At 51.6% G+C, this 26,225-nt stretch overlaps 1 protein-coding gene across 1 annotated transcript in view; it reads left to right on the plus strand.

The window, feature by feature from the left end:
• BICDL2 (BICD family like cargo adaptor 2) overlaps positions 1 to 24,392 on the plus strand; it is a 134,698-nt gene extending 110,306 nt beyond the window's left edge. The window contains exons 7-10 of the mRNA XM_083155133.1: positions 14,595 to 14,741; positions 15,482 to 15,612; positions 19,372 to 19,492; positions 22,388 to 24,392. Coding sequence (XP_083011259.1) covers positions 14,595 to 14,741; positions 15,482 to 15,612; positions 19,372 to 19,492; positions 22,388 to 22,543 — 555 coding nt within the window. The 3' untranslated portion in view covers positions 22,544 to 24,392. The remainder of the gene's footprint in view (positions 1 to 14,594; positions 14,742 to 15,481; positions 15,613 to 19,371; positions 19,493 to 22,387) is intronic.
• The last annotated feature ends 1,833 nt before the right edge of the window (positions 24,393 to 26,225 follow it).

Consider the following 26,225-nt stretch of genomic DNA (forward strand, 5'->3'; position numbering starts at 1 on the left):
CCCTTCTGCCTCCCACAACAGACATACATACTGGCAGATGCACAATCAGTATAGTGATATCACTGCGGTGCGTGATCGGGAGATAATACTCCATGTGACATATCAGGACCAGCACCTCCTCCTAATGCTGGCTCCCTTCTGCCTCCCACAACAGACATACATACTGGCAGATGCACAATCAGTATAGTGATATCACTGCGGTGCGTGATCGGGAGATAATACTCCATGTGACATATCAGGACCAGCACCTCCTCCTAATGCTGGCTCCTTTCTGCCTCCCACAACAGACATACATACTGGCAGATGCACAATCAGTATAGTGATATCACTGCGGTGCGTGATCGGGAGATACTACTCCATGTGACATATCAGGACCAGCTCCTCCTCCTAATGCTGGCTCCCTTCTGCCTCCCAAAACAGACATACATACTGGCAGATGCACAATCAGTATAGTGATATCACTGCGGTGCGTGATCGGGAGATAATACTCCATGTAACATATCAGGACCAGCACCTCCTCCTAATGCTGGCTCCCCTCTACCTGCCACAACAGACATACATACTGCAGATGCACAATCAGTATAGTGATATCACTGCGGTGCATGAACGGGAGATAATACTCCATGTAACATATCAGGACCAGCTCCTCCTCCTAATGCTGGCTCCCTTCTGCCTCCCACAACAGACATACATACTGCAGATGCTCAATCAGTATAGTGATATCACTCAGGTGCGTGATCGGGAGATAATGCTCCATGTGACATATCAGGACCAGCACCTCCTCCTAATGCCGGCTCCCTTCTGCCTCCCACAACAGACATACATACTGGCAGATGCACAATCAGTATAGTGATATCACTGCGGTGCGTGATCGGGAGATAATACTCCATGTAACATATCAGGACCAGCACCTCCTCCTAATGCTGGCTCCCCTCTACCTGCCACAACAGATATACATACTGCAGATGCACAATCAGTATAGTGATATCACTGCGGTGCATGAACGGGAGATAATACTCCATGTAACATATCAGGACCAGCTCCTCCTCCTAATGCTGGCTCCCTTCTGCCTCCCACAACAGACATACATACTGCAGATGCTCAATCAGTATAGTGATATCACTCAGGTGCGTGATCGGGAGATAATGCTCCATGTGACATATCAGGACCAGCACCTCCTCCTAATGCTGGCTCCCTTCTGCCTCCCACAACAGACATACATACTGGCAGATGTACAATCAGTATAGTGATATCACTGCGGTGCGTGATCGGGAGATAATACTCCATGTGACATATCAGGACCTGCACCTCCTCCTAATGCTGGCTCCCTTCTGCCTCCCACAACAGACATACATACTGCAGATGCTCAATCAGTATAGTGATATCACTGCGGTGCGTGATCGGGAGATAATACTCCATGTGACATATCAGGACCTGCACCTCCTCCTAATGCTGGCTCCCTTCTGCCTCCCACAACAGACATACATACTGGCAGATGCTCAATCAGTATAGTGATATCACTCAGGTGCGTGATCGGGAGATAATGCTCCATGTGACATATCAGGACCAGCTCCTCCTCCTAATGCTGGCTCCCTTCTACCTCCCACAACAGACATACATACTGGCAGATGCTCAATCAGTATAGTGATATCACTGCGGTGCGTGATCGGGAGATAATACTCCATGTGACATATCAGGACCAGCTCCTCCTCCTAATGCTGGCTCCCTTCTGCCTCCCACAACAGACATACATACTGGCAGATGCACAATCAGTGTAGTGATATCACTGCGGTGCGTGACCGGGAGATAATACTCCATGTGACATCAGGACCAGCACCTCCTCCTAATGCTGGCTCCCTTCTGCCTCCCACAACAGACATACATACTGGCAGATGCACAATCAGTATAGTGATATCACTGCGGTGCGTGATCGGGAGATAATACTCCATGTGACATATCAGGACCAGCACCTCCTCCTAATGCTGGCTCCCCTCTACCTGCCACAACAGACATACATACTGCAGATGCACAATCAGTATAGTGATATCACTGCGGTGCATGAACGGGAGATAATACTCCATGTAACATATCAGGACCAGCTCCTCCTCCTAATGCTGGCTCCCTTCTGCCTCCCACAACAGACATACATACTGGCAGATGCACAATCAGTATAGTGATATCACTGCGGTGCATGACCGGGAGATAATACTCCATGTGACATATCAGGACCTGCACCTCCTCCTAATGCTGGCTCCCTTCTGCCTCCCACAACAGACATACATACTGGCAGATGCTCAGTCAGTATAGTGATATCACTGTGGTGCATGACCGGGAGATAATACTCCATGTGACATATTAGGACCAGCTCCTCCTCCTAATGCTGGCTCCCTTCTGCCTCCCACAACAGACATACATACTGGCAGATGCTCCATCAGTATAGTGATATCACTGCGGTGCGTGATCGGGAGATAATACTCCATGTGACATATCAGGACCAGCTCCTCCTCCTAATGCTGGCTCCCTTCTGCCTCCCACAACAGACATACATACTGGCAGATGCACAATCAGTGTAGTGATATCACTGCGGTGCGTGACCGGGAGATAATACTCCATGTGACATCAGGACCAGCACCTCCTCCTAATGCTGGCTCCCTTCTGCCTCCCACAACAGACATACATACTGGCAGATGCACAATCAGTATAGTGATATCACTGCGGTGCGTGATCGGGAGATAATACTCCATGTGACATATCAGGACCAGCACCTCCTCCTAATGCTGGCTCCCCTCTACCTGCCACAACAGACATACATACTGCAGATGCACAATCAGTATAGTGATATCACTGCGGTGCATGAACGGGAGATAATACTCCATGTAACATATCAGGACCAGCTCCTCCTCCTAATGCTGGCTCCCTTCTGCCTCCCACAACAGACATACATACTGGCAGATGCACAATCAGTATAGTGATATCACTGCGGTGCGTGACCGGGAGATAATACTCCATGTGACATATCAGGACCAGCTCCTCCTCCTAATGCTGGCTCCCTTCTGCCTCCCACAACAGACATACATACTGCAGATGCTCAATCAGTATAGTGATATCACTGCGGTGCGTGATCGGGAGATAATACTCCATGTGACATATCAGGACCAGCACCTCCTCGTAATGCTGGCTCCCTTCTGCCTCCCACAACAGACATACATACTGGCAGATGCACAATCAGTATAGTGATATCACTGCGGTGCGTGACCGGGAGATAATACTCCATGTGACATATCAGGACCAGCTCCTCCTCCTAATGCTGGCTCCCTTCTGCCTCCCACAACAGACATACATACTGCAGATGCACAATCAGTATAGTGATATCACTGCGGTGCGTGACCGGGAGATAATACTCCATGTGACATATCAGGACCAGCACCTCCTCCTAATGCTGGCTCCCTTCTGCCTCCCACAACAGACATACATACTGCAGATGTACAATCAGTATAGTGATATCACTATGGTGCGTTACCGGGAGATAATGCTCCATGTGACATATCAGGACCAGCTCCACCTCCTAATGCTGGCTCCCTTCTGCCTCCCACAACAGACATACATACTGGCAGATGCACAATCAGTATAGTGATATCACTGCGGTGCGTGACCCGGAGATAATACTCCATGTGACATATCAGGACCAGCTCCTCCTCCTAATGCTGCTCCCTTCTGCCTCCCACAACAGACATACATACTGCAGATGCACAATCAGTATAGTGATATCACTGCGGTGCGTGACCGGGAGATAATACTCCATGTGACATATCAGGACCAGCTCCTCCTCCTAATGCTGGCTCCCCTCTACCTGCCACAACAGACATACATACTGGCAGATGCACATTCAGTATAGTGATATCACTGCGGTGCATGAACGGGAGATAATACTCCATGTAACATATCAGGACCAGCTCCTCCTCCTAATGCTGGCTCCCTTCTGCCTCCCACAACAGACATACATACTGGCAGATGCTCAATCAGTATAGTGATATCACTGCGGTGCATGACCGGGAGATAATACTCCATGTAACATATCAGGACCAGCTCCTCCTCCTAATGCTGGCTCCCTTCTGCCTCCCACAACAGACATACATACTGCAGATGCACAATCAGTATAGTGATATCACTGCGGTGCATGAACGGGAGATAATACTCCATGTGACATATCAGGACCAGCACCTCCTCCTAATGCTGGCTCCCTTCTGCCTCCCACAACAGACATACATACTGGCAGATGCACAGTCAGTATAGTGATATCACTGCGGTGCGTGACCAGGAGATAATACTCCATGTGACATATCAGGACCAGCACCTCCTCCTAATGCTGGCTCCCTTCTGCCTCCCACAACAGACATACATACTGGCAGATGCACAATCAGTATAGTGATATCACTGCGGTGCGTGACCGGGAGATAATACTCCATGTGACATATCAGGACCAGCTCCTCCTCCTAATGCTGGCTCCCTTCTGCCTCCCACAACAGACATACATACTGGCAGATGCACAATCAGTATAGTGATATCACTGCGGTGCGTGAACGGGAGATAATACTCCATGTGACATATCAGGACCAGCTCCTCCTCCTAATGCTGCTCCCTTCTGCCTCCCACAACAGACATACATACTGCAGATGCACAATCAGTATAGTGATATCACTGCGGTGCGTGACCGGGAGATAATACTCCATGTGACATATCAGGACCAGCACCTCCTCCTAATGCCGGCTCCCTTCTGCCTCCCACAACATACATACATACTGGCAGATGTACAATCAGTATAGTGATATCACTGCGGTGCGTGACCGGGAGATAATACTCCATGTGACATATCAGGACCAGCTCCTCCTCCTAATGCTGGCTCCCCTCTACCTGCCACAACAGACATACATACTGGCAGATGCACATTCAGTATAGTGATATCACTGCGGTGCATGAACGGGAGATAATACTCCATGTAACATATCAGGACCAGCTCCTCCTCCTAATGCTGGCTCCCTTCTGCCTCCCACAACAGACATACATACTGCAGATGCACAATCAGTATAGTGATATCACTGCGGTGCATGAACGGGAGATAATACTCCATGTAACATATCAGGACCAGCTCCTCCTCCTAATGCTGGCTCCCTTCTGCCTCCCACAACAGACATACATACTGGCAGATGTACAATCAGTATAGTGATATCACTGCGGTGCGTGATCGGGAGATAATACTCCATGTGACATATCAGGACCAGCTCCTCCTGCTAATGCTGGCTCCCTTCTGCCTCCCACAACAGACATACATACTGCAGATGCACAATCAGTATAGTGATATCACTGCGGTGCGTGACCGGGAGATAATACTCCATGTGACATATCAGGACCAGCTCCTCCTCCTAATGCTGGCTCCCTTCTGCCTCCCACAACAGACATACATACTGGCAGATGCTCAATCAGTATAGTGATATCACTGCGGTGCGTGACCGGGAGATAATACTCCATGTGACATATCAGGACCAGCACCTCCTCCTAATGCTGGCTCCCTTCTGCCTCCCACAACAGACATACATACTGGCAGATGCACAATCAGTATAGTGATATCACTGCGGTGCGTGATCGGGAGATAATACTCCATGTGACATATCAGGACCAGCACCTCCTCCTAATGCTGGCTCCCTTCTGCCTCCCACAACAGACATACATACTGGCAGATGCACAATCAGTATAGTGATATCACTGCGGTGCGTGACCGGGAGATAATACTCCATGTGACATATCAGGACCAGCTCCTCCTCCTAATGCTGGCTCCCTTCTGCTTCCCACAACAGACATACATACTGCAGATGCACAGTCAGTATAGTGATATCACTGCGGTGCGTGACCGGGAGATAATACTCCATGTGACATATCAGGACCAGCTCCTCCTCCTAATGCTGGCTCCCTTCTGCCTCCCACAACAGACATACATACTGCAGATGCACAGTCAGTATAGTGATATCACTGCGGTGCGTGACCGGGAGATAATACTCCATGTGACATAACAGGACCAGCACCTCCTCCTAATGCTGGCTCCCTTCTGCCTCCCACAACAGACATACATACTGGCAGATGCTCAATCAGTATAGTGATATCACTGCGGTGCGTGATCGGGAGATAATACTCCATGTGACATATCAGGACCAGCTCCTCCTCCTAATGCTGGCTCCCTTCTGCCTCCCACAACAGACATACATACTGGCAGATGCTCAATCAGTATAGTGATATCACTGCGGTGCGTGATCGGGAGATAATACTCCATGTGACATATCAGGACCAGCTCCTCCTCCTAATGCTGGCTCCCTTCTGCCTCCCACAACAGACATACATACTGCAGATGCACAGTCAGTATAGTGATATCACTGCGGTGCGTGATCGGGAGATAATACTCCATGTGACATATCAGGACCTGCACCTCCTCCTAATGCTGGCTCCCTTCTGCCTCCCACAACAGACATACATACTGGCAGATGCACAATCAGTATAGTGATATCACTGCGGTGCGTGACCGGGAGATAATACTCCATGTGACATATCAGGACCAGCTCCTCCTCCTACTGCTGGCTCCCTTCTGCCTCCCACAACAGACATACATACTGGCAGATGCACAATCAGTATAGTGATATCACTGCGGTGCGTGATCGGGAGATAATACTCCATGTGACATATCAGGACCAGCACCTCCTCCTAATGCTGGCTCCCTTCTGCCTCCCACAACAGGTATACATACTGCAGATGTACAATCAGTATAGTGATATCACTGCGGTGCGTGATCGGGAGATAATACTCCATGTGACATATCAGGACCAGCTCCTCCTCCTAATGCTGGCTCCCTTCTGCCTCCCACAACAGACAAACATACTGGCAGATGCACAATCAGTATAGTGATATCACTGCGGTGCGTGACCAGGAGATAATGCTCCATGTGACATATCAGGACCAGCACCTCCTCCTAATGCTGGCTCCCTTCTGCCTCCCACAACAGACATACATACTGGCAGATGCACAATCAGTATAGTGATATCACTGCGGTGCGTGACCAGGAGATAATACTCCATGTGACATATCAGGACCAGCACCTCCTCCTAATGCTGGATCCCTTCTGCCTCCCACAACAGACATACATACTGGCAGATGTACAATCAGTATAGTGATATCACTGCGGTGCGTGATCGGGAGATAATACTCCATGTGACATATCAGGACCAGCAGCTCCTCCTCCTAATGCCGGCTCCCTTCTGCCTCCCACAACAGACATACATACTGGCAGATGCTCAATCAGTATAGTGATATCACTGCGGTGCGTGATCGGGAGATAATACTCCATGTGACATATCAGGACCAGCTCCTCCTCCTAATGCTGGCTCCCTTCTGCCTCCCACAACAGACATACATACTGCAGATGCACAATCAGTATAGTGATATCACTGCGGTGCGTGACCGGGAGATAATACTCCATGTGACATATCAGGACCAGCACCTCCTCCTAATGCTGGCTCCCTTCTGCCTCCCACAACAGACATACATACTGGCAGATGCACAATCAGTATAGTGATATCACTGCGGTGCGTGACCGGGAGATAATACTCCATGTGACATATCAGGACCAGCACCTCCTCGTAATGCTGGCTCCCTTCTGCCTCCCACAACAGACATACATACTGCAGATGCACAATCAGTACAGTGATATCACTGCGGTGCGTGACTGGGAGATAATACTCCATGTGACATATCAGGACCAGCACCTCCTCGTAATGCTGGCTCCCTTCTGCCTCCCACAACAGACATACATACTGCAGATGCACAGTCAGTATAGTGATATCACTCAGGTGCGTGATCGGGAGATAATACTCCATGTGACATATCAGGACCAGCTCCTCCTCCTACTGCTGGCTCCCTTCTGCCTCCCACAACAGACATACATACTGGCAGATGCACAATCAGTATAGTGATATCACTGCGGTGCGTGATCGGGAGAAAATACTCCATGTGACATATCAGGACCAGCTCCTCCTCCTAATGCTGGCTCCCTTCTGCCTCCCACAACAGACATACATACTGGCAGATGCACAATCAGTATAGTGATATCACTGCGGTGCGTGACCGGGAGATAATACTCCATGTGACATATCAGGACCAGCACCTCCTCCTAATGCTGGCTCCCTTCTGCCTCCCACAACAGACATACATACTGCAGATGCCCAATCAGTATAGTGATATCACTGCGGTGCGTGATCGGGAGATAATACTCCATGTGACATATCAGGACCAGCACCTCCTCCTAATGCTGGCTCCCTTCTGCCTCCCACAACAGACATACATACTGGCAGATGCACAATCAGTATAGTGATATCACTGCGGTGCGTGACCGGGAGATAATACTCCATGTGACATATCAGGACCAGCACCTCCTCGTAATGCTGGCTCCCTTCTGCCTCCCACAACAGACATACATACTGGCAGATGTACAATCAGTATAGTGATATCACTGCGGTGCGTGATCGGGAGATAATACTCCATGTGACATATCAGGACCAGCACCTCCTCCTAATGCTGGCTCCATTCTGCCTCCCACAACAGACATACATACTGGCAGATGCACAATCAGTATAGTGATATCACTGCGGTGCGTGACCGGGAGATAATACTCCATGTGACATATCAGGACCAGCTCCTCCTCCTAATGCTGGCTCCCTTCTGCCTCCCACAACAGACATACATACTGCAGATGCACAGTCAGTATAGTGATATCACTGCGGTGCGTGACCGGGAGATAATACTCCATGTGACATATCAGGACCAGCTCCTCCTCCTAATGCTGGCTCCCTTCTGCCTCCCACAACAGACATACATACTGCAGATGCACAGTCAGTATAGTGATATCACTGCGGTGCGTGACCGGGAGATAATACTCCATGTGACATAACAGGACCAGCACCTCCTCCTAATGCTGGCTCCCTTCTGCCTCCCACAACAGACATACATACTGGCAGATGCTCAATCAGTATAGTGATATCACTGCGGTGCGTGATCGGGAGATAATACTCCATGTGACATATCAGGACCAGCTCCTCCTCCTAATGCTGGCTCCCTTCTGCCTCCCACAACAGACATACATACTGGCAGATGCTCAATCAGTATAGTGATATCACTGCGGTGCGTGATCGGGAGATAATACTCCATGTGACATATCAGGACCAGCTCCTCCTCCTAATGCTGGCTCCCTTCTGCCTCCCACAACAGACATACATACTGCAGATGCACAGTCAGTATAGTGATATCACTGCGGTGCGTGATCGGGAGATAATACTCCATGTGACATATCAGGACCTGCACCTCCTCCTAATGCTGGCTCCCTTCTGCCTCCCACAACAGACATACATACTGGCAGATGCACAATCAGTATAGTGATATCACTGCGGTGCGTGACCGGGAGATAATACTCCATGTGACATATCAGGACCAGCTCCTCCTCCTACTGCTGGCTCCCTTCTGCCTCCCACAACAGACATACATACTGGCAGATGCACAATCAGTATAGTGATATCACTGCGGTGCGTGATCGGGAGATAATACTCCATGTGACATATCAGGACCAGCACCTCCTCCTAATGCTGGCTCCCTTCTGCCTCCCACAACAGACATACATACTGCAGATGCTCAATCAGTATAGTGATATCACTGCGGTGCGTGACCGGGAGATAATACTCCATGTGACATATCAGGACCAGCTCCTCCTCCTAATGCTGGCTCCCTTCTGCCTCCCACAACAGACAAACATACTGGCAGATGCACAATCAGTATAGTGATATCACTGCGGTGCGTGACCAGGAGATAATGCTCCATGTGACATATCAGGACCAGCACCTCCTCCTAATGCTGGCTCCCTTCTGCCTCCCACAACAGACATACATACTGGCAGATGCACAATCAGTATAGTGATATCACTGCGGTGCGTGACCAGGAGATAATACTCCATGTGACATATCAGGACCAGCACCTCCTCCTAATGCTGGCTCCCTTCTACCTCCCACAACAGACATACATACTGGCAGATGCTCAATCAGTATAGTGATATCACTGCGGTGCGTGATCGGGAGATAATACTCCATGTGACATATCAGGACCAGCTCCTCCTCCTAATGCTGGCTCCCTTCTGCCTCCCACAACAGACATACATACTGCAGATGCACAATCAGTATAGTGATATCACTGCGGTGCGTGACCGGGAGATAATACTCCATGTGACATATCAGGACCAGCACCTCCTCCTAATGCTGGCTCCCTTCTGCCTCCCACAACAGACATACATACTGGCAGATGCACAATCAGTATAGTGATATCACTGCGGTGCGTGACCGGGAGATAATACTCCATGTGACATATCAGGACCAGCACCTCCTCGTAATGCTGGCTCCCTTCTGCCTCCCACAACAGACATACATACTGCAGATGCACAATCAGTACAGTGATATCACTGCGGTGCGTGACCGGGAGATAATACTCCATGTGACATATCAGGACCAGCACCTCCTCGTAATGCTGGCTCCCTTCTGCCTCCCACAACAGACATACATACTGCAGATGCACAGTCAGTATAGTGATATCACTGCGGTGCGTGAACGGGAGATAATACTCCATGTGACATATCAGGACCAGCACCTCCTCCTAATGCTGGCTCCCTTCTACCTCCCACAACAGACATACATACTGGCAGATGCTCAATCAGTATAGTGATATCACTGCGGTGCGTGACCGGGAGATAATACTCCATGTGACATATCAGGACCAGCACCTCCTCCTAATGCTGGCTCCCTTCTGCCTCCCACAACAGACATACATACTGGCAGATGCACAATCAGTATAGTGATATCACTGCGGTGCGTGACCGGGAGATAATACTCCATGTGACATATCAGGACCAGCACCTCCTCGTAATGCTGGCTCCCTTCTGCCTCCCACAACAGACATACATACTGCAGATGCACAATCAGTACAGTGATATCACTGCGGTGCGTGACCGGGAGATAATACTCCATGTGACATATCAGGACCAGCACCTCCTCGTAATGCTGGCTCCCTTCTGCCTCCCACAACAGACATACATACTGCAGATGCACAGTCAGTATAGTGATATCACTCAGGTGCGTGATCGGGAGATAATACTCCATGTGACATATCAGGACCAGCTCCTCCTCCTACTGCTGGCTCCCTTCTGCCTCCCACAACAGACATACATACTGGCAGATGCACAATCAGTATAGTGATATCACTGCGGTGCGTGATCGGGAGATAATACTCCATGTGACATATCAGGACCAGCTCCTCCTCCTAATGCTGGCTCCCTTCTGCCTCCCACAACAGACATACATACTGGCAGATGCACAATCAGTATAGTGATATCACTGCGGTGCGTGACCGGGAGATAATACTCCATGTGACATATCAGGACCAGCACCTCCTCCTAATGCTGGCTCCCTTCTGCCTCCCACAACAGACATACATACTGCAGATGCCCAATCAGTATAGTGATATCACTGCGGTGCGTGATCGGGAGATAATACTCCATGTGACATATCAGGACCAGCACCTCCTCCTAATGCTGGCTCCCTTCTGCCTCCCACAACAGACATACATACTGGCAGATGCACAATCAGTATAGTGATATCACTGCGGTGCGTGACCGGGAGATAATACTCCATGTGACATATCAGGACCAGCACCTCCTCGTAATGCTGGCTCCCTTCTGCCTCCCACAACAGACATACATACTGGCAGATGTACAATCAGTATAGTGATATCACTGCGGTGCGTGATCGGGAGATAATACTCCATGTGACATATCAGGACCAGCACCTCCTCCTAATGCTGGCTCCATTCTGCCTCCCACAACAGACATACATACTGCAGATGCACAATCAGTATAGTGATATCACTCAGGTGCGTGACCGGGAGATAATACTCCATGTGACATATCAGGACCAGCACCTCCTCCTAATGCTGGCTCCATTCTGCCTCCCACAACAGACATACATACTGCAGATGCACAATCAGTATAGTGATATCACTGCGGTGCGTGATCGGGAGATCATGCTCCATGTGACATATCAGGACCAGCACCTCCTCCTAATGCTGGCTCCCTTCTGCCTCCCACAACAGACATACATACTGGCAGATGCTCAATCAGTATAGTGATATCACTGCGGTGCGTGACCGGGAGATAATACTCCATGTGACATATAAGGACCAGCTCCTCCTCGTAATGCTGGCTCCCTTCTGCCTCCCACAACAGACATACATACTGCAGATGCACAATCAGTATAGTGATATCACTGCGGTGCCTGACCGGGAGATAATACTCCATGTGACATATCAGGACCAGCTCCTCCTCGTAATGCTGGCTCCCTTCTGCCTCCCACAACAGACATACATACTGGCAGATGCACAATCAGTATAGTGATATCACTCAGGTGCGTGATCGGGAGATAATACTCCATGTGACATATCAGGACCAGCTCCTCCTCGTAATGCTGGCTCCCTTCTGCCTCCCACAACAGACATACATACTGCAGATGCACAATCAGTATAGTGATATCACTGCGGTGCGTGACCGGGAGATAATACTCCATGTGACATATCAGGACCTGCTCCTCCTCCTAATGCTGGCTCCCTTCTGCCTCCCACAACAGACATACATACTGCAGATGCACAATCAGTATAGTGATATCACTCAGGTGCGTGATCGGGAGATAATACTCCATGTGACATATCAGGACCAGCACCTCCTCCTAATGCTGGCTCCCTTCTGCCTCCCACAACAGACATACATACTGGCAGATGCACAATCAGTATAGTGATATCACTCAGGTGCGTGATCGGGAGATAATACTCCATGTGACATATCAGGACCAGCACCTCCTCCTAATGCTGGCTCCCTTCTGCCTCCCACAACAGACATACATACTGGCAGATGTACAATCAGTATAGTGATATCACTGCGGTGCGTGATCGGGAGATAGTACTCCATGTGACATATCAGGACCAGCACCTGCTCCTAATGCTGGCTCCCCTCTGCCTCCCACAACAGACATACATACTGGCAGATGCTCAATCAGTATAGTGATATCACTGCGGTGCGTGACCGGGAGATAATACTCCATGTGACATATCAGGACCAGCTCCTCCTCGTAATGCTGGCTCCCTTCTGCCTCCCACAACAGACATACATACTGCAGATGCACAATCAGTATAGTGATATCACTGCGGTGCGTGACCGGTAGATAATACTCCATGTGACATATCAGGACCTGCTCCTCCTCCTAATGCTGGCTCCCTTCTGCCTCCCACAACAGACATACATACTGCAGATGCACAATCAGTATAGTGATATCACTGCGGTGCGTGATCGGGAGATAATACTCCATGTGACATATTAGGACCAGCTCCTCCTCCTAATGCTGGCTCCCCTCTACCTGCCACAACAGACATACATACTGGCAGATGCTCAATCAGTATAGTGATATCACTGCGGTGCGTGAACGGGAGATAATACTCCATGTGACATATCAGGACCTGCACCTCCTCCTAATGCTGGCTCCCTTCTGCCTCCCACAACAGACATACATACTGGCAGATGCTCAATCAGTATAGTGATATCACTGCGGTGCGTGACCGGGAGATAATACTCCATGTGACATATCAGGACCAGCTCCTCCTCCTAATGCTGGCTCCCTTCTGCCTCCCACAACAGACATACATACTGCAGATGCTCAATCAGTATAGTGATATCACTGCGGTGCGTGACCGGGAGATAATACTCCATGTGACATATCAGGACCAGCTCCTCCTCCTAATGCTGGCTCCCTTCTGCCTCCCACAACAGACATACATACTGCAGATGTACAATCAGTATAGTGATATCACTGCGGTGCGTGACCGGGAGATAATACTCCATGTGACATATCAGGACCAGCTCCTCCTCCTAATGCTGGCTCCCTTCTGCCTCCCACAACAGACATACATACTGGCAGATGTACAATCAGTATAGTGATATCACTCAGGTGCGTGATCGGGAGAAGTAATGCTAATAAGTCATCTCTCTAACACTATTACTTTAAATTTTTCATTTCTTTCATCATTTTGTATCACTTTCTGGACATAGCTCTGGCTTCTTAGCACTGACATTTATTAACCCTTTAGTTTCTCACCAGTGTGCTTCTCTGGGCTTTCTGGCTTATGCTGATTTTTGGGGTGCTGCACCTAGAGATAGCAATAGGGACCCCAATACTCAGAGAAGCCTTGACGGATGGCTGGGGGGCTTACCCATGTATTTGAAAATATATGTAACCAATGATCTCTGAATTCTGCTATTGCGGTTTTTATATCTGTTACTGGTGTCACTCAGTGCTGGAGGAGGGATGTGCGGGGGTGGGGGGGAATGTGCCGGGGGGGGGGGGGGGAATGTGCATCCCATCTTCAGTAGAATTCCCACTTTAGTAATTACCCCAATGTGTCTGCCCCAATATCTCTCCCAGCAAAGAGCCTCACTGGATCCATCAATCCGGTCTGGTGAGCACACAACGACTATTCCCGGCGCTGGTCAACTGGCGGCGTACCTGGGCGAGAGAGAGAGAGGTGTGATCCAGGAGAAGGAGGAGGAGATCGGGAAACTGCAGGACCAGGTAACACACACACACACACACACACACACACACACAACAGGCTCACATCACACACACACACATACATAACTGGTGGCGTACCTGGGCGAGAGAGAGAGAGGTGTGATCCAGGAGAAGGAGGGGGAGATCGGGAAACTGCAGGACCAGGTAACACACACACAACAGGCTCACATCACACACACACACACACAACAGGCTCACATCACACACACACACAACAGGCTCACATCACACACACCCACAACAGGCTCACATCACACACACACACCACAGGCTCACATCACACACACACACACACACACACACACCAGGCTCACATCACAAACGCATACACAACAGGCTCACATCACACACACACACACACACACACACACACACACAACAGGCTCACATCACACACACACACCACAGGCTCACATCACAAAAACGCATACATACACACACACAGGGCCGGACTGGGACCAGAAATCGGCCCTGGCATTTTGAGCACACAGGCCCACCTCTAGTAAGCGGGACCCTTGCGCGGTGAAGCCCCCTTCCGCCCCACATATCTCAGGCTCACTACACACACACACATATATCTCAGGATCACTACACACACACATCTCAGGTTCACTACACACACACACACACACACATCTCAGGCTCACTACACACACACACACACACACACACATCTCAGGCTCACTACACACACACACACACCAGGCTCACCTCACAGCATTGTTACCTCCCCGCAGGTGACACTTCAGTATATAGAGATAAACTCTCTACGAGAAGAACTTCAGAGGCTGCGGGACCTGTCCCAGCAGAATGACCGCGACAGCGTCTTACAGCAAGCCGTGTGTGACCGCGATGAGGCAATCATGAAGTAAGTATCCTACAAACAGCAATTAAAATGTCCGGGGCATGAAAACCGCACTGGGCAAATGCAGTGGTAGGGACTCATGTTAGGGGTGTAGCCAGTTTCTAAAGAGGGTGTGGCCAGCTGACAAAGAGGCGTGGCTAACCATTAGGGCTGTGCTGCAGTGTCTGGTGGAATGTGGGGTGGTTATGATGCAGTGACCGGTGATGTGTGGGGTGGTTATGATGCAGTGACCGGTGGACTGTGGGGTGGTTATGATGCAGTGACCGATGAACTGTGGTGTTGTTATGATGCAGTGACTGGTGGACTGTGGTGTGGTTATGATGCAGTGACTGGTGGAATGTGGGGTGGTTATGATGCAGTGACCGGTGGACTGTGGCGTTGTTATGATGCAGTGACTGGTGGACTGTGGGGTGGTTATGATGCAGTGACTGGTGGACTGTGGGGTGGTTATGACGCAGTGACTGGTGGAACGTGGGGTGGTCATGATGCAGTGACCAGTGGAACGTGGGGTGGTTATGATGCAGTGACCGGTGGACTGTGGGGTGAATATGACGCAGTGACCGCTGGAATGTGGGGTGGTTATGATGACGTGACCGGTGGAACACTGGGGTGGTTATGATGCAGTGACCGGTGGAATGTGGGGTTGTTATGACGTGGTGAACGGTGATGTGTGGGGTTGTTATGGTGCAGTGACTGGTGGACTGTGGGGTGGTTATGATGCAGTGACCGGTGGACTGTGGGGTGGTTATGATGCAGTGACCGGTGATGTGTGGGGTGGTTATGACGCAGTGACTGGTGGACTGTGGGGTGGTTTTGATGCAGTGACCGGTGATGTGTGGGGTGGTTATGACGCAGTGACTGGTGGAATGTGGGGTGGTTATGATGCAGTGACCGTTGATGCGTGGGGTTGTTATGATGCAGTGACCGGTGGACTGTGGCGTTGTTATGATGCAGTGACTGGTGGACTGTGGGGTTGTTATGATGCAGTGACTGGTGGACTGTGGGGTTGTTATGATGCAGTGACTGGTGGACTGTGGGGTTGTTATGATGCAGTGACCGGTGGACTGTGGGGTGGTTATGATTCAGTGACCGGTGGACTGTGGGGTGGTTATGACGCAGTGACCGGTGGAATGTGGGGTTGTTATGATGCAGTGTCCGGTTAACTGTGGGGTTTGTTACGATGTGCTGACCAGTGGACTGTGGGGTTGTTATGACATGGTGACCGGTGATGTGTGGGGTTGTTATGGTGCAGTGACTGGTGGACTGTGGGGTGGTTATGACGCAGTGACCGGTGGACTGTGGGGTGGTTATGATGCAGTGACCGGTGGACTGTGGGGTGGATATGACGCAGTGACCGGTGGAATGTGGGGTTGTTATGACGTGGTGACCGGTGATGTGTGGGGTTGTTATGACGTGGTGACCGGTGATGTGTGGGGTTGTTATGGTGCAGTGACTGGTGGAATGTGGGGTGGTTATGACGCAGTGACCGGTGGACTGTGGGGTGGTTATTATGAAGTGACCTGTGGACTGTGGGGTGGATATTATGCAGTGACCTGTGGACTGTGGGGTGGTTATTATGCAGTGACCTGTGGACTGTGGGGTGGATATGACGCAGTGATCGGTGGAATGTGGGGTTGTTATGACGTGGTGACCGGTGATGTGTGGGGTTGTTATGATGCAGTGACCGGTGGACTGTGGGGTGGTTATGACGCAGTGACCGGCGGACTGTGGGGTGGTTATGACGCAGTGACCAGTGGACTGTGGGGTGGTTATGATGCAGTGACCGGTGGACTGTGGGATGGATATGACGCAGTGAATGGTGGACTGTGGGTGTAGTTATGATGCAGTGACCGGTGGACTGTGGGGTGGTTATGATGCAGTGACCGGTGGACTGTGGGGTGGTTATGACGCAGTGATCGGTGGAATGTGGGGTTGTTATGACGTGGTGACCGGTGATGTGTGGGGTGGTTATGATGCAATGGCCGGTGGACTGTGGGGTGGTTATGATGCAGTGACCGGTGGACTGTTGGGTGGATATGACGCAGTGACCGGTGGAATGTGGGGTTGTTATGACGTGATGACCGGTGATGTGTGGGGTTGTTATGATGCAGTGACTGGTGGAATGTGGGGTGGTTATGATGCAGTGACCGGTGGACTGTGGCGTTGTTATGATGCAGTGACTGGTGGACTGTGGGGTGGTTATGATGCAGTGACTGGTGGACTGTGGGGTGGTTATGACGCAGTGACTGGTGGAACGTGGGGTGGTTATGACGCAGTGACTGGTGGAACGTGGGGTGGTCATGATGCAGTGACTGGTGGACTGTGGGGTGGTTATGATGCAGTGACCGGTGGACTGTGGGGTGGATATGACGCAGTGACCGCTGGAATGTGGGGTGGTCATGATGCAGTGACCAGTGGAACGTGGGGTGGTTATGATGCAGTGACCGGTGGACTGTGGGGTGGATATGACGCAGTGACCGCTGGAATGTGGGGTGGTTATGATGACGTGACCGGTGGAACACTGGGGTGGTTATGATGCAGTGACCGGTGGAATGTGGGGTTGTTATGATGTGGTGACCGGTGATGTGTGGGGTTGTTATGGTGCAGTGACCGGTGGAATGTGGGGTTGTTATGACGTGGTGACCGGTGATGTGTGGGGTTGTTATGGTGCAGTGACTTGTGGACTGTGGGGTGGTTATGATACAGTGACCGGTGGACTGTGGGGTGGTTATGATGCAGTGACCGGTGATGTGTGGAGTGGTTATGACGCAGTGACTGGTGGAATGTGGGGTGGTTATGATGCAGTGACCGTTGATGTGTGGGGTTGTTATGATGCAGTGACCGGTGGACTGTGGCGTTGTTATGATGCAGTGACTGGTGGACTGTGGGGTTGTTATGATGCAGTGACTGGTGGACTGTGGGGTTGTTATGATGCAGTGACTGGTGGACTGTGGGGTTGTTATGATGCAGTGACCGGTGGACTGTGGGGTGGTTATGATTCAGTGACCGGTGGACTGTGGGGTAGTTATGATGCAGTGACCGGTGGAATGTGGGGTGGTTATGATGCAGTGACCGGTGGAATGTGGGGTTGTTATGATGCAGTGTCCGGTTAACTGTGGGGTTTGTTACGATGTGCTGACCAGTGGACTGTGGGGTTGTTATGACATGGTGACCGGTGATGTGTGGGGTTGTTATGGTGCAGTGACTGGTAGACTGTGGGGTGATTATGACGCAGTGACCGGTGGACTGTGGGGTGGTTATGATGCAGTGACCGGTGGACTGTTGGGTGGTTATGATGCAGTGACCGGTGGACTGTGGGGTGGTTATGATGCAGTGACCGGTGGACTGTGGGGTGGATATGACGCAGTGACCGGTGGAATGTGGGGTTGTTATGACGTGGTGAACGGTGGACTGTGGGATGGATATGACGCAGTGAATGGTGGACTGTGGGGTAGTTATGATGCAGTGACCGGTGGACTGTGGGGTGGATATCACGCAGTGAATGGTGGACTGTGGGGTAGTTATGACGCAGTGACCGGTGGAATGTGGGGTTGTTAGGACTTGCTATACCAGATGAATTTTGGAGTAAAGCATGCTATAGCATTCTTTGATTGGCCTTTAGTCACGTAGATCTGGATAGTTGAAGGAAGTATTTATGTAATACTGTAGCCAATACTTTATTGCCAATGTAGTCAGCTATACAAGGATCAGGAATACACCATGTGAGGTGCGGAATACTGTAGGTATATTCTGTGTGTCCAGGAAAGGAGAGTTGGAGCTGGAGTTGGCAAAGTGTCGTCTGGAGAAAGATTCTATGAGCCGGCAACTACTAAGTGCGGTTGAACAGAAAGTGTTACTGAGCCAAGAGCTGGAGGCGTGGCAGGTGAGGGAATTGGGGATCTGAGGATGTGGTGGGTGGGGGGATTGGGGAGCTGAATATGTGGTGGGTGAGGGAATTGGGGAGCTGGAGATGTGGCAGGTGAGGGTAATGGGGAGATGTGGCGGGGGGGGGGGAGGGCGGGATGCTGGAGATGTGGCAGGTGAGGGGATTGGGAAGATGTAGGAGTAGCAAGCCAGGTGATTGGTGAGCTGGAGACTTGGCAGATTGGGGGGGGGGGGGTGAGGGAGCTGGAGGATGGTGGGTGAGAAGGTTAGAGAGCTGGTGGCTTGGCAGACAAGATGATTGGGGTGCTGGAGGCTTGGCAGGTTGAGAAGGACGGTGAGCTGGAGGTGTGTTAGGTTGGGGGAAATGGGGGCGCTGGAGAATGGTAGGTGAGGGGGTTAGTGAGCTGGAGACTTGGCAGGAGAGGTGATTGGGAAGATGGAGGTGGCAGGTGAGGGAATTGTGGATCTGAAGATGTGGCAGGTGAGGGAATTGGGGATCAGAAGATGTGGCAGGTGAGGGAATTGGGGCACTGAAGATGTGGCAATTGAGGTAATTGGGGAGCTGAAGGTGGCAGGTCAGGGGATTCAGGAGCATAAAGCTTAGCAGTTGGGTGGATTGGGGAGCTGGAGGCTTGGCATGTTGAGCTTGAGGCTTGGTGGGTGAGGGGATTAAGGAGCTGGAGGCTTGGCAGGTTGAGGAGGATGAGCTTGAGGTTTGGCAGGTAATAGGCTTAGTGAGCTTGAAGTATGGCAGGTAATAGGCTTTAGTGAGCTGTGGGGGCTTGGCGGGTGAGAGGACTGGGGAGCTGGAGACTTGGAAGGTTGAGGAGGATGATGAGCTGGAGGCTTGTTGGGTGAGAGGACTGGGGATCTGGAAGCTTGTGGGGTTGAGGAGGAGGATGAGTTGGAGGCTTGTCGGGTGAGAGGACTGGGGAGCTGGAGGCTTGTGGGGTTGAGGAGGAGGATGAGCTGGAGGCTTGGTGGGTGAGAGGACTGGAGAGCTGGAGGCTTGGGTGGTTGAGGAGGAGGATGAGCTGGAGGCTTGGTGGGTGAGAGGACTGGGGAGCTGGAGGCTTTGCAGGTTGAGGAGGATGACGAGCTGGAGGCTTGGCGGGTGAGAGGACTGGGGAGCTGAAGGCTTGGCGGGTGAGAGGACTGGGGAGCTGAAGGCTTGGGGGGTTGAGGAGGATGAGCTGGAGGCTTGGGGGGTGAGGGATTGGGGAGCTGGAAGCTTGGCAGGTTGAGGAGGATGAGGAGCTGGAGGCTTGGCAGGTTGAGGAGGATGACGAGCTGGAGGCTTGGAGGATGAGGGGACTGAGGAGCTTGAGGCTTGGTAGGTCGAGGAGGATGAGGAGCTGGATGCTTGGCGGGTAAGGGGATTGGGGAGCTGGAGGCTTGGCAGGTTGAACAGGATGACGAGCTGGAGGCTTGGCGGGTGAGAGGACTGGGGAGCTGAAGGCTTGGCGGGTGAGAGGACTGGGGAGCTGAAGGCTTGGGGGGTTGAGGAGGATGAGCTGGAGGCTTGGGGGGTAAGGGTTTGGGGAGCTGGAAGCTTGGCAGGTTGAGGAGGATGAGGAGCTGGAGGCTTGGCAGGTTGAGGAGGATGAGGAGCTGGAGGCTTGGAGGATGAGGGGACTGAGGAGCTTGAGGCTTGGTAGGTCGAGGAGGATGAGGAGCTGGATGCTTGACGGGTAAGGGGATTGGGGAGCTGGAGGCTTGGCAGGTTGAGGAGGAGGATGAGCTGGAGGCTTGTGGAGTGAGGGACTGGAGAGCTGGAGGCTTGGAAGATGAGGGGACTGGGGAGCTGGAGGCTTGGGGAGTTGAGTAAGAGGATGAGCTGGAGGCTTGGGGGGTGAGGGATTGGGGAGCTGTAAGCTTGGCAGGTTGATGAGCTGGAGGCTTTGTGGGCGAGGGGATTGGGAAGCTGGAGGTTTAGCACGTAATAGGCTTAGTGAGCTGGAGATGTGGCAGGTGGGAGGACTGGAGAGCTGGAGGCTTGGGGGTGAGGGATTGGGGAGCTGGAGACTTGGCAGGTTAAGGAGGATGAGGAGCTGGAGGCTTGGTGCGTGAGGGATTAGGGAGCTGGAGGCTTGGCGGGTGAGGGATTGGGGAGCTGGAGGCTTGGCAGGTTGAGGAGCTGGAGGCTTGGCAGGTTGAGGAGGATGAGGAGCAGGAGGCTTGGAGGAGGATGAGGAGCTGGAGGCTTGGAGGATGAGGGGACTGGGGAGCTTGAGGCTTGGTAGGTTAAGGAGGATGAGGAGCTGGAGGCTTGGTGCGTGAGGGATTGGGGAGCTGGAGGCTTGGAGGATGAGGGGACTGGGGAGCTTGAGGCTTGGTTGGTCGAGGAGGATGAGGAGCTAGAGGCTTGGCGGGTAAGGGGATTGAGAAGCTGGAGGCTTGGTGGATGAGGGGACTGGGGAGCTTGAGGCTTGGTAGGTCGAGGAGAATAAGGAGCTGGAGGCTTGGCGGGTAAGGGGATTGGGGAGCTGGAGGCTTGGAGGATGAGGGGACTGGGGAGCTTGAGGCTTGGTAGGTTAAGGAGGATGAGGAGCTGGAGGCTTGGCGGGTAAGGGGATTGGGGAGCTGGAGGCTTGGAGGATGAGGGGACTGGGGAGCTTGAGGCTTGGTAGGTCGAGGAGAATGAGGAGCTGGAGGCTTGGCGGGTAAGGGGATTGGGGAGCTGGAGGCTTGGAGGATGAGGGGACTGGGGAGCTTGAGGCTTGGTAGGTCGAGGAGAATGAGGAGCTGGAGGCTTGGCGGGTAAGGGGATTGGGGAGCTGGAGGCTTGGTGGATGAGGGGATTGGGGAGCTGCGCTGCCTTGTATAGCAGTAGAATCCACATGGACAGGACGAGATGGGAGAGTAACACTAACTGTCGCTCTTATCCTCACAGGATGACATGCAGATTGTTATCAATCAGCAGCTGAAGTCACAGAGAGAGCAGGAGGCCCAGAGAAACCCAGACTCAGCTCCATCCACCCCTACAAGAAGAGAGAGCACAAGACGAGATGCTGGCAATGGGATCCTTTCTTTCTTCAAGAGGATCTGATGGGACATTTGATGAGAGACAGTGGGGCTGATACATGGGGAGTACTTGCCTTGGTGGCATATTAGTGAGATAGTCACTTACACCAGACATGGTGGAATATTACATCTCGCTAGTATTCTGGGACAAATGCAAACAGTAAAGTATAATGGTGAGGACATAGCCTGGGCCTTAGCAAACCATTTGTGATGGCTCCACTGAGACTGATTGGTGCATCCTCTGTCACTATGGCATCGGTAATGCCCACGTCAGGAGGTGCACTGTGCCCGCGCATGTCACTTGATAATGAGTCAGCTTCTGCACACATAATAAATGGTCTTTAGTACTGTGGGCACAATAAGTGCCTGTGACGTGTCCCTGGCATAGAGCTGCTGCCAATGTCGCCAGATATTTTGCCCTGGAACCTGGAGGCTATAATGCCATCTCCTCACGAGGTCTGCCTCTTCCATTCGATAGGTGACGAAAATAGACCCCACAGCACCATTGGGTGACAACCAATGGGTGACAGGAATACACTGCACAGCATCCAGTGACACCCAATGGGTGATGGGAATACACTCCACAGCACCCAGTGACACCCAATGGGTGATGGGAATACACTCCACAGCACCCAGTGACACCCAATGAGTGACGGGAATACAATCCACAGCACCCAGTGACACCCAATAGGTAATGGGAATACACTCTACAGCACCTAGTTACACCCAATGGGTGACGGAAACACCCAGTGACACCCAATGGGTGACGTGAATACACTTTACGGGAATACACTCCACAGCACCCAGTGACACCCAATGGGTGACAGGAATACACACCACAGCACCCAGTGACACCCAATGGGTGACGGGAATACACTCCACAGCACCCAGTGACACCCAATGGGTGAATGGAATACACTCCACAGCACCCAGTGGGGGAATGGAATACACTCCACAACACCCAGTGACACCCAATGGGTGAAGGGAATACACTCCACAGCACCCAGTGACACCCAATGGGTGAATGGAATACACTCCACAACACCCAGTGACAACCAATGGGTGAAGGGAATACACTCCACAGCACCCAGTGACACCCAATGGGTGAATGGAATACACTCCACAGCACCCAGTGACACCCAATGGGTGAATGGAATACACTCCACAGCACCCAGTGACACCCAATGGGTGAATGGAATACACTCCACAGCACCCAGTGACACCCAATGGGTGAATGGAATACACTCCACAGCACCCAGTGACACCCAATGGGTGAAGGGAATACACTCCACAGCACCCAGTGACACCCAATGGGTGAATGGAATACACTCCACAGCACCCAGTGACACCCAATGGGTGAAGGGAATACACGCCACAGCACCCAGTGACACCTAATGGGTGACTGGTATACACTCCACAGCACCCAGTGACACCCAGTGGGTGACAGGTATACACTCCACAGCACCCAGTGAGTTACGGGAAAACCCTCAGTAAACCACAGTTATAATTGCAGGGTGATGCAAGGGTCCAAAATTTCTCTACCCAATTAGACTCAGCGAGAGAAAATAATTTAATCACACAATAGTCTTTTACCCTATAAACCCATGTATCATAGCAACAAAATCACCCTGCAGTGGGAGGAGCATATCCATGTGTCAAAACCACCCTGTTTGTTACCCTACAGGGGGCAGGGCAGGTTCCATATTGTCATAGTACCCTCCTATCACCCAGCAGTGTGAGGGGCAGGTTACAGATATCATGTCATCCTAATGTCTAGGTTACCCAGAAGTAGGCGGGGCAATCTTCACAATACAGGAGGGTGTGTCACCTCTGTCTGTGTCACCCTGCAGTGGGCGGGGCAGGTTCCTGGTTTATGTCACACTGTAGTGGGCGGGGCAGGTTCCTGGTTCATGTCACCTGTGTCACCCTGTAGTGGGCGGGGCAGGTTCCTGGTTTATGTCACCTGTGTCACACTGCAGTGGGCGGGGCAGGTTCCTGGTTCATGTCACCTGTGTCACCCTGTAGTGGGTGGGGCAGGTTCCTGGTTATGTCACCTGTGTCTGTGTCACCCTGTAGTGGGCGGGGCAGGTTCCTGGTTCATTCACCTGTGTCTGTGTCCCCTGCAGTGGGCGGGGCAGGTTCAGGACACCCGCATCACCCTTAGGGGCAGGCACCTTAGCATTTTCCCATACAGACGTCCTATGATCACTGTGTATAATGTACATACTGCCTGCTAATCCATTATGTATATAAAATAGACCTATTTTGAAATGTTTGTGTCTGTGATTGCTGAGGCCTGTACACACTGCCGGGAGGTAGAGCAGCAGCAGGGGGAAAACAGGGCACTAACAGGTGTGTGTGCGTGTGTGTGGGGGGGTTAACCCTTCATGACTCAGGACTATGGGGGGAGCAGTAAGTACATGGAGTAGTAACAATGCATAGGTGCAGAGTGATTGGATTGCGGATTACCAGTGCATGTGGTACAAGTTGTGGGGAATATGTCAGAGGATGGGAGACTATAAGGTAGGGATGGACAATATCAATGAACTGCTCTCGATGGTCAATGTTTCTCTTATCGATGGCTGATTCCCGATGGTAATGCAGTAATTTTCCACCCTCCCCCATGGCAGATCATAAAACGGGGACATGCTGTCCCCATTTTGTAGAAGTGTCAAGCCCGGGGTGTGTGTGCGTCCTGAAGCAGGGGCTCCGATGGCCCGGCTGGGTGGTGGCGATGGTGAGAATGTGGAGGCACAGCTGCTTCTTATACCAGCCACAGTGGAATCAAGCCCAGAGGGAGGAAAGGAAGGGTCCCACAGACTATACAGAAAGCCTCTGGCCGACACACACCACCATGAGACGGAGTCCTGCATTACCTTACACCGTCAGGAGACGGAGTCCTGCATTACCTTACACCGCCATGAGACGGAGTCCTGCATTACCTTACACCGCCATGAGACGGACTCCAGCATTACCTTACACCGCCATGAGACGGACTCCAGCATTACCTTACACCGCCATGAGACGGACTCCAGCATTACCTTACACCGCCATGAGACGGACTCCTGCATTACCTTACACTGCCATGAGACGGACTCCTGCATTACCTTACACCGCCATGAGACGGACTCCTGCATTACCTTACACCGCCATGAGACGGACTCCTGCATTGCCTTACACCGCCATGAGACGGACTCCTGCATTACCTTACACCGCCATGAGACGGACTCCTGCATTACCTTACACCGCCATGAGACGGACTCCTGCATTACCTTTGGCCAGGTATACTTGCGTATACTAGGAATTTGTTTTCGGTTTGCTGTGCAGCAGCCAGGTGGGTAACAAGTAAACAGCATACAGTATAAACAATATAACCAGGTGGGGGAACATGTGCAGTCATACAGAAAGTTATTCCGAGGGGACACCGTGTTAGATTATGTGCAGAGGGTTATGGAGCGACTAGACAGTGAGGTGTTCATGAGTTCCCGTGTCAGCAGGTGAACCGCTTGAGGGAAGAAACTTTTTAGGATTCTGGTGGACCTGGTGGGAATGGCCCTGTAGCGTCTGACTGATGGCAGCAGGTTAAACAAGCCATGGCGAGGATGTAGTTGGTCCTTAACTACCTTCGTTGCCCGCTGTTTTGCTCTGGACAGGTACAGGTCCTGGACATAGGGAAGGTCCGTCCTGATTATATTCTCCGCAGTCCT

Source organism: Crinia signifera, chromosome 7, assembly GCF_055691185.1.
Source record: "Crinia signifera chromosome 7, ASM5569118v1, whole genome shotgun sequence".
In the NCBI taxonomy this organism is placed as follows: domain Eukaryota; kingdom Metazoa; phylum Chordata; class Amphibia; order Anura; family Myobatrachidae; genus Crinia; species Crinia signifera.